The sequence below is a fragment of the Panulirus ornatus genome, chromosome 7, assembly GCF_036320965.1.
Source record: "Panulirus ornatus isolate Po-2019 chromosome 7, ASM3632096v1, whole genome shotgun sequence".
Classification (NCBI taxonomy): Eukaryota; Metazoa; Arthropoda; class Malacostraca; order Decapoda; family Palinuridae; genus Panulirus; species Panulirus ornatus.
The window spans coordinates 51600681-51611722 of NC_092230.1; the positions used below are offsets into that span (position 1 = coordinate 51600681).

The 11042-nt window shown below is 39.3% G+C and overlaps 1 protein-coding gene across 2 annotated transcripts in view; it reads right to left on the bottom strand.

Annotated features, from left to right (window-relative positions):
• Rint1 (RAD50 interactor 1) overlaps nt 1-8044 on the bottom strand; it is a 223513-nt gene extending 215469 nt beyond the window's left edge. The window contains exons 1-2 of one of the 2 annotated variants that reach the window (XM_071663813.1): nt 7982-8044; nt 3713-4798 (exon numbers count right to left, since the gene is read on the bottom strand). In XM_071663813.1, the coding sequence (XP_071519914.1) occupies nt 3713-3898 (186 nt within the window). In that variant the 5' untranslated portion in view covers nt 3899-4798; nt 7982-8044. Of the gene's footprint in view, nt 1-3712; nt 4799-7981 lie in introns of those variants that run through there. The other variant, XM_071663814.1, reaches the window with a different exon arrangement.
• Between the last annotated feature and the right edge of the window lie 2998 nt (nt 8045-11042).

Genomic DNA, 11042 nt, shown 5'->3' on the forward strand with positions numbered 1-11042 from the left:
GATGGAATGAAGAAATGAGGGGTGTATGAAAAATTTGGAACGGCATGGAATGCAAAGGGTATTAATAGTGGAGTGGTAGAATGGGTGAAACATAATACTTTGAGGTGGTTTGGGCACATGAAAAGAATGTAAGATGGGGAGTTTACAGTGTATGACAGTACAATTAAAGGGGTTGGTGTAAGATGATCACCTACCACATGGGGAAACAAAGTGGAGGAAGAGAAATGGCAGAGGATGGCATTGGAAAGGTGTATGCAAGGGTGGCACATAAGGACAGGGAACTGAGACAGTTCCAGCTTTGCATCCTCATTCGACAAAGTTGATTCAAAAGTGGTCTGACTTATAAACTGTCACAGGCTAACTTCTAAACCTGATTCCCCTGCCTGATGCCACAGTGTTGGTTCACTTTCTCTCATCTATGGGTATTACTTAAGTTTTTGCTCCCAAGAGCTGGTTGCGTGCCTACACCACTAGCTACACCACCTTGATATACTACATCATTCCAATTCACTCTATCCCAAGCATTTCTTTCACTCTCCTGCATGTTCAGATCTCAGTTACTCAAAATATTTTTCACTCCATCCTTCTGTCTCCAGTTTGGTCTCCCCATCCCTTTTCACCTCCACTTCTGACATGTATATCCTCTTTGTCAACCGCTACTCACTCATTCTCTCCATGTATGCAAACCATTTCAGCACATCCTCTTCTGCTCCCTCAACCAAACACTTCTCATTACCACATCTCTGTCTTACCCTTTTATTAATTACCTGATCATGGCACCATACACCAAATAATGTCCTTAAAGTTTTTATTTCCAACTCATCCACCCTCCTCAGCACATCCTAATCTATAGCCTCACATCCATACAACATAGTTGCCACTGCTATTTTTTGTCCTCCCAGAGAATGACCCCCTCTTTCCACAAATTCCTCAATGCTTCCAGAACCTTCACCCCACACCCACCCTATGACTCACTTCTACTTCCATGGTTCCATTTGCTGCCATGTCCACTCCAAAGAATGTAAAACATTTCAGTTCTTCCAAATTTTCTCCATTCAAACCCACATCCCATGTAAACTGTCCTTCTGCCCTGCTAATAACATTGCTTATATTGATATCTACTCTCAACTTCCTCCTTTCAAACACTTTCCCAAATTCAGTCACCAATTTCTGTAGTCTTTAATTCTGATCTTTCTCTAGTGGTGTATCATCAGGAAACAAGTGACTCACTTCCCAAACCTCCTCACCCCCTACAGACTTCATACTCTTCCTTTCTCCAAGACCCTTTCATATATCCTCCTAACCACTTCATTCATAAACAAATTAAACAGCCATGGTGACATCACACAACCCTGCTGCAAATCTACCTTCACCAGGAACCACACAATCTCCTTTCTTCCTACTTGCACACATGCCTTACACACAAAAGAAACTTTCCACTGCTTCTAGTAGTTTTCCTCCCACATCATATATTTGTAAGACCTTCCAAATGGCATCTCTATCAACCCTGTCATATGCTTTCTCGAGATCCATAAATGCCACATACAAATCCCTCTGTTTCTCTCACATGCATTCTTTAAACTCCTGATCCACACATCACTCTAACAATCTTCAAATCACACTGTTCCTCCCTACTCTGTTGCCCTCTACATGCTTTCACCCTCCCAATCACCACTCTCCTATACAACTTACCAAGTAGACTAAACAAACTTATACCTCTGCAGTTTGAACAATCATCTTTTCCCTCTTGCCTTTATACAGTGGCACTATACTGTATATTTCAATTAAGGCCTTGCCATGAAATGGACTTGAGTGGAGCCTTTAACATAGAAAAAAATATTATTCTACCAATCTTAAGACACATCACCCTGATCCATAAATACAGCGAAAAACCTATTTAACCAGTCAACAACAGAGTCATCCCTTTCCTTAAGAAATTCAACTGCATGTGACTTAAATTTCACTAGTAATCTTTTATGTGGAACCTTACTGAAAATTTTTGAAAATCTATGGAGATAACATCAACTGCTTTACTTTTGTCACACATGTTGACTCTATCATAAAAGAAATCAAGCAGATTTGTCTGACATAAGCAATTTCATTAAAAACCATACTGACAATTGTTTATAAAGTGGAGGTCCTCTAAATGATTTACTACTATAACTTGAATGATAGTTTCCATAAGCTTTCCAACTAAAGACATTAAGCTAATAGGACAATAATTTCTGGGCAGCGACTTATCACTTGTTTTGAATATCAGTGTTACAATGGCAAACTTCCATTCATCCGGAACTTTTCTTGTAGCAATTGACTTTTTGAAAAGGGCAGACAAGGGCTTCATCATCTCATATTGTGCCTCTTTCACTATCCTCGGATAAAACTTATCAAGGTCTGCCATTCTATTCATTTTCATTCCGCTTAATTCTGTGGGTTTGTCTTTGGCTTTTATGTCAATTTGTTGAAAAATGTTCCCCTCTCTTATCAACAAAAGTGGATTTGGGACAAGGGCTGTGTCTTCAATCATAAATACAGATGCAAAAATCTCATTCAATATTTTCCAAGGCTTATGGCACATCATTTTTACAGCCTTCAGGTATATGGATAAGGAAATATCTAGCAAGCTGTTCATATCCTATATCAAGCCAAACTAGAATAAACTTTTAAAGCTTGGTCTGAAGACCTAAAGAACAACAAAGATCTAATAAAAAAAGTCACTAGACACCTTAAATTCGCTCATCATGGAAGAGAGAAGAGAGGGGCAACCTGATCACAACCTTTGTTTTTAAATCATTTAGATGAAACAGACAGATAACAGTTCTTTGAAAGATATAGTGAGGGAAAAAACAGAGAACATAACTTGACATTAAGCAAAAATTTTATCAAAAAGATGTAAAGAAGTACTTTTATTGAACAAGAGTAATGGATGAATGGAATAAACTGAACAAAGTGTGGGAAATGCAGACAGCATATAAAGAGGATTAAAAGGTTTTAAGAAAGCAGAGAATGTTCAAGAGATGGGGCCCCATGCAAAATCTAAACTGGTTATTACACACAGTGTCTCTAGATAATGCAACCACCGTACTAATACATGTCACAGTGAAAGTGTTAAGCAATTCACATAGAGATGTTTCTTTTGTGGCAGTAAGTTATTTACATTGTCTGGGAGCTCAAAAAATGGACCTCTATGTGATATTATTGGCATACCCTTCTATTTTCCCTCTATCCTTCTTGTGGGCATGCTCTTCAAGTATCTGTGAAGTGACCATTAGGTTACAAAAAATGGAGTCAGAGTATGAAAACTGTTCTCTATGCCAAAGAAGGAGATACAGATACATGTGATACATGTGATGCCACCTTTACCTCTCCTAGGGTAAAAAGTTAATTTATCCATATATATGGAGCATTCTAGTGATGTAAGGGGTCCTAAATTCTGTGAACATTCTCCCAGCATTTACAAAATCAGCTTCTCTGCCATAGAAAACAATTTATCTTACTTCAAAATTGTTTCTTAATACTAGAAAAGAAAAAACTGAAGTGATAAATCTATCATTCACAGACATATACGCAAAAATGTTTGGTAATTCACATCAATACACAAGTCATCAATGGTCCCCTAATCACTCCATGAGAAGGTTTTATTGCAATTCTTTTCTTTACACTACAAACAAGCATGAAGCACAGACAGTCTTAAGTACCACAAAATATGTCTTACCCTCTTCTCTAGTTCATCTCTGGTCTTCATGAGTTCCTCCACCAGCTCTGAGACTTTCTGTAGGTTCTTGAGGTTATTCCCAAACACTGAATTCAACTGCTGCACCACTCTGTAGTTGATTTCATCTTCATCAACCAAGGAGTGGAAACTTGCATCCAATTCGAGGGCAGCCATTGTGAAGTACATTGATATTCTGCCAAATTTTGCATCCAAGAACAATTCCCTTTGCGTAGCACTGGATATTTTACATTTAATTTAATGTTAAGCAATAAAAGCTAGTATAATAATTTCAATATTTTGTTGCATAGATGAAGTCTCAAAAACAGTGATCTATAAAAATTATTTCAAAAATCTTCACTTCCATTTCATATCTTCACTAATACAGCAAAGTCACTGTTTCTGTTTACTTTCAACCTTTATTTGTTCTTCAGGTTCTGGATGACCAAACACATGGTAAAATGTTTGGTAATCAACTATGCCACCAAACCTAAGACAGAGATAGAGTGAAAAGTTGGACTGTGAGTATCTCAGAAGGTGAACATAAATGTCGGTGGGATTATCACCAGTGTCAGAAAGTGGCACTATGTCAGTGGTTGGGATCTCAATATCCTTACGTCCTCCCCAGAAAGTTAAATGTGAGACCTTTACTAAATCACTCTCTGTGTTGTAATAGATATGGCCAACTATCCTTTGGAATATTCCCCCCATAACATACAACATCACACAAGCAAACCCATTAACAATGACAGCTGTAGCAAAAACATTAGTGTTTACATATCCCACATATGCAAGATATCCAGTGCCTGGGACAGCAAGACTACTAAGAAGTGTCTGGTAAATCTTCACTCGGCAAACTGCACGAGCTAATCTGATGAACGGAAATTTGTATATTATTTGAAAAGTATTTTCATTGCAAGAAGTCCTACTGGCTGTGGTAACCTGGCTCTCTTTGCACCGATAATACCAAGGTGAACTAGAGAGTAGACGCAATCCAGTAGAGCTGCACTGTACAACAGGAGGTAGTGAGATTCCTTTTCTGCAGACAAGTTGGGTAAGAAATTTGCAGAGCATTGCATTACCTCACAACTGTGGAGTAAAGAAAATGAATTATATTTCTTAACTTTAGATACATCATTACTACTAACACATAAGATACATTTCATTCCCACATTTACATAATATAGGTTTTAAAGACTGAAGACTTTTATGTCCAAAGAGGTGTCTAAGAGCAAAATGAGATATTCCTTGGGGACTAGTAGGATCTGGTTCACTTTAAACCTTTGACTATCAGTGAGGAAAGCTAAGTTCTGCTTATTTTTCTTGGACTGATTCACAAATAACCAGAGCTTATTGTCTGAACAACCCATATTCACCTTGCCCATGCTGCAACAGCTAACAGGTGGTAGCTACCCCCATTCTAATACTTCATTAAATAAAGGTCTCAATGCCAACCCATAAAAGCCACAAAAAGGCTTAAAAAAATGGTTTTTGAAAAAAGTAGGTTACACAGAAAAAAAACAGAAATTGTTCCGAGCCACTGCCTTGGAAAGAGAAGGTTTCTCAATCTTCAAAACATATAAAGACAAGAGAGATGAAGGTGAGTGTTCAAACTGCATAGGTATAAGTCTGTTGAGTATACCTGGTAAGTTGTATGGAAGGGTATTGATTGAGTGAAAGCATGTGCAGATCATCAGATTGGGGAGGAGCAGTGTAGTTTCAGAAGTGGTAGAGGACGTGTAGATCAGGTGTTTGCTTTAAAGAATGCGTGAGAAATATATAGAAAAACATATGGATTTGTATTTATGGGTCTGGAGAAGGCATGTTATTGGGTTGATAGAGATGCTATAAGTAGGGTTCTTAAGAATACACAGCATGGGAGGTAACAAGCAGGAAGAAAGGAGAATGAATGGTTCCAAGTGAAGGTTGGTCTGTGGCAGGGGTGTGTGATGTCACCATGGGAGTTTAATTTGTTAATGGGTGGGATGGTGAAGGAGGGAAATGCAAGAGTATTGGAGCGAGGGGCGAGTATGCAGTCTGTGGGGGATGAGAGGGCTTGAGAAGCGAGTCAGTTGTTTGCTAATGATACAGCACTAGTGGCTGATTCAAGTGAGAAACTGCAAGAAATGAGGACTGAGTTTGGAAGAGTGTGTGAAAGGAAAACATTTACAGTAAATGTGAATAAAGGCAAGGTTATCTAGGTTCAACAGGGTTGAGGAACAAGTTAGTTGGCGTGTAAGTTAGAATGGAGAAAAACTAGAAGTGTTTTAGATATCTGGGAGTGGACTTAGCAGCAAAAAAGGACCATGGAGGTGGGAGTGATTCATGGGGTGGGGGAGGGAGTGAAGCTTCTGGGAGCACTAAAGAATGTGTGGAAAGAGAGAACATTATCTGGGAGGGCAAAAATGGGTATGTTTGAAGAAATTGCACTCCCAACAGTGCTATATGGTTGTGAGATATGGGCTGTGGATAACAATGTGTGGATGTGTCAGAAGTGGAGGGAAGAACAGGGAGACCAAACTGGAGATGGAAGGATGAAGCAATAAAGATTTTGAGTGACTGGGGCCTGAACATGCAGGAGGGTGAAAGATGTGCATGGGATAGAGTGAATTGGAACGATGTGGTATTCTGGGGTCCATGTGCTTTCAATGGACTGAACCACAGCATATGAAATGTCTGGAGTAAACTATGGAAAGGTCTGTGGAGCCTATATTGGAGACAAAAGGATGAAGTAAAAAAGATTTTGAGCAACTGGGGCAGAACATGCAAACGGGTGAAAGGCATGCACGGGACAGAGTGACTGGAATGATGTGGTACACCAGAGTCGATGTCATGTCAATGGATTGAACCAGGACATGTGAAATGTCCGGGGTAAACCATGGAAAGGGCTATGGAGCCTGGATGTGAAAAGGGAGCTGTAATTTCTGTGCATTAAACATGACAGCTCGAGAATGGATGTGAGTGGATTTGGCCTTTCTTTGTCTAATCCTACCACCGCCTCATTAATGTGGGATTCTGCTATCAAGTGTGAAAGAAAATAAAGATGTATATGTGCGTGGGACGTAACCAAGAGTATGCATGAGGAAAGAAACCTGGATGTTCTGGCTCTGCGTGAAACAATACTCAAGTAAAAGAAACCTGGATGTTTTGGCTCTGAGTAAAACAAATCTCAAGGGTAAAGGGATAGAATGGTTTGGAAATGTCTTGGAAGTAAGTCCGAAGTTGGTGAGAAGCTAGGCGCTAAGGAAGGATTTATGGTTACCAGCATCCACATAACACCAGTATCATGTGGTTTATAGTTACTAACAACCATATAACACCAGTATCATGTGGTTTATGGCTACTAACAACCATACAACACCAGTATCATGTGGTCTATGGTAACCAACCACTATATAACACCAGTATCATGTGGTTTATGGTTACTAACAACCATACAACACCAGTCTCATGTAGTTTATGGTTACTAACAACCATATAACACCAGTATCATGTAGTTTATGGTTACTAACAACCATATAACACCAGTATCATGTGGTTTATGGTTACTAACAACCATATAACACCAGTATCATGTAGTTTATGGTTACTAACAACCATATAACACCAGTATCATGTAGTTTATGGTTACTAACAACCATATAACACCAGTATCATGTGGTTTATGGTTACTAACAACCATATAACACCAGTCTCATGTGGTTTATGGTTACTAACAACCATATAACACCAGTATCATGTGGTTTATGGTTACTAACAACCATATAACACCAGTCTCATGTGGATTATGGTTACTAACAACCATATAACACCAGTATCATGTAGTTTATGGTTACTAACAACCATATAACACCAGTCTCATGTGGTTTATGGTTACTAACAACCATATAACACCAGTATCATGTAGTTTATGGTTACTAACAACCATATAACACCAGTCTCATGTGGATTATGGTTACTAACAACCATATAACACCAGTATCATGTAGTTTATGGTTACTAACAACCATATAACACCAGTCTCATGTGGTTTATGGTTACTAACAACCATATAACACCAGTATCATTTGGTTTATGGTTACTAACAACCATATAACACCAGTATCATTTGGTTTATGGTTACTAACAACCATATAACACCAGTATCATGTGGTTTATGGTTACTAACAACCATATAACACCAGTCTCATGTGGATTAAAGTCATCAAGTACAAAAGTGTCAGTAAGCTAGAATTCGTTGTATGGAGCAGAAGCATATATCATCAAACTTACGTTGTTGATGCTATAACAACAGCTGATGGCCGACCACTCTCCTGAACCGTTCGTACAACAACTGGATTAATCCTTCTACTTTCCGTTCGTGCCATCAGGAAAACGATAATATTCCGCAACATGATATATGGAACTGTATGATAACTACCACCACTGGAATGTAACTGTAAGATAACTACCACCACTGGAATGTAACTGTAAGATAACTACCACCACTGGAATGTAACTGTAAGATAACTACCACTACTGGAATGTAACTGTAAGATAACTACCACTACTGGAATGTAACTGTAAGATAATTACCACCACTGGAATGTAACTGTAAGATAACTACCACCACTGGAATGTAACTGAGATAGCTACCACTACTGGAATGTAACTGTAAGATAACTACCACCACTGGAATGTAACTGTAAGATAACTACCACTACTGGAATGTAACTGTAAGATAACTACCACTACTGGAATGGAACTGTAAGATAACTACCACTACTGGAATGTAACTGTAAGATAACTACCACCACTGGAATGTAACTGTAAGATAACTACCACTACTGGAATGTAACTGTAAGATAACTACCACCACTGGAATGTAACTGAGATAGCTACCACTACTGGAATGTAACTGTAAGATAACTACCACTACTGGAATGTAACTGTAAGATAACTACCACTACTGGAATGTAACTGTGAGATAATTACCACCACTGGAATGTAACTGAAAGATAACTACCACTACTGGAATGTAATTGGAATATAACTATCACTACGGGAATGTAACTGGAACATAACTACCACTACTGGAATGTAACTGACAGATAAGTATAACTACTGGAATGTAACTGGCAGGTAACTACCACAACTGTAATGCAACTGAAAGATGACTGCCATTACTGGAATGTAACTGGGAGAAGATTACCTTTGCTAGAATGTAACTGGACTAAGGCTATCACTACTGGCAAAGATGGATAATCTACAACTGATAATGTTAGGTTAGGAGCCACATTGTACTGAGAGTATAGACATGAGATCTATGTACAATACATTTTCTCAACACACACACACACACACACACACACACACACACACACACACATACACATATCGCCACCACGCCACACACGAAATAGCACCCCCCCCCCCTCCCCTCGCGCGCGCAAGGTAGTGCTATGAAAGGACGTAAAATGCCACATTCGTTCACACAGTCTCCAGCTGTCATGTGTAATGCACCGAAACAACAGCTCCCTATCCACACTCACTCATGGTTTTCCCCACACACTTCACATGCCCTGGTTCAATCCATTGACAGCACGTCGACCCCGGTATACCACATTGTTCCACTTTACTCAATTCCTTGCACGCCTTTCACCCTCCTGTATGTTCAGGCCCCGATCACTCAAAATCTTTTTTACTCTATCCTTACCTTAAGTTTGGTCTCCCACTTCTCGTTCCCTCCACCTCTGACACATATATCCTCTTTGTCAATCTTTCCTCACTCATTCTCTCCATGCGACCAAACCATTTCGATACACCCTCTTCTGCTCTCTCAACCACATTCTTTTCATTACCACACATCTCTCTTATCCTTTCATTACTTACTCGATCAAACCACCTCACACCACATGTTGTCCTCAAACATCTCATTTCCAACACATCCACTCTCCTCCGCACAACTCTATCCATAGCCTACGCCTCGCAACCATATGACATTGTTGGAACCACTATTCCTTCAAACGTACCCATTTTTGCTCTCTAAGATAACGTTCTCGCCTTCCACACATTCTTCAACGCTCCCAGAACTTTCGCCCCCTCCCCCACCCCGTGACTCACTTCCGTTTCCATGGTTCCATCCGCTGTCAGATCCACTCCCAGATATCTAAAACACTTCACTTCCTCCAGCTTTTCTCCATTCAAACTTACCTCCCAATTGACTTGTCCCTCAACCCTACTGTACCTAATAACCTTGCTCTTATTCACATTTACTCTCAGCTTTCTTCTTTCACACTCTTTACCAAACTCAGTCACCAGCTTCTGCAGTTTCTCACCCGAATCAGCCACCAGCGCTGTATCATCAGCGAACAACAACTGACTCACTTCCCAAGCTCTCTCATCCACAACAGACTGCATACTTGCCCCTTTTTCCAAAACTCTTGCATTCACCTCCCTAACAACCCCATCCATAAACAAATTAAACAACCATGGAGACATCATGCACCCCTGCCGCAAACCAACATTCACTGGGAACCAATCACTTTCCTCTCTTCTTACTCGTACTCATGCCTTACATGGTGGAAACTTTTCACTGCTTCTAGCAATCTACCTCCCACACCATATACTCGTAAAACCTTCCACAGAACATCTCTATCAACCCTAAGGTATACAAGAAGAGATTGAGTGTAGAATAACCAATAAAGTAAACAGGGAGAGATTGCGTGTAGAATGAACAATAAAGTGTACCAGGCGAGATTGATTGTAGAATGAACAATAAAGTATACCATGAGAGACTGAGCATAGAATGAACAATAAAGTATACAAGGAGAAATTGAATGTAGAATGAACAATAAAGTATACAAGGAGAGACTGAGTGTAGAATGAACAATAAGTATATCATGAGGGACTGTGTAGATAAATTATAAAGTATACAAGGAGATTGAGTGTATGATGAACAATAAAGTATACAAGGAGACTGAGTGTATAATGAACAGTCGTGTACCATGAGGTTGAGTGTAGAATGAACAATTAAAGTATACCATGAGACTGAGTGCAGAATGAACGGTAAAGCATCTTGTTAATTCAGTCATAAACTTCGGATCATAGTTCCTCCTACATCGTCTGGCCAAAATACATTAGGTACTTATGTGTGATATCAAAAAGCAAACATTATTCAAACTATAAATTTCAGTACTAGAACACAAATCAGATGTGCATTAACTCAGTTTAATGTGTGATGTTTGTGTGCATAGTTTTGATATGTTAAAGATATTCAATTTGAATCTCTGATTAACCCTTGATTGATCACTTGCGAAACATTGTTATCGAACATTGGATTCATCTTCGACCA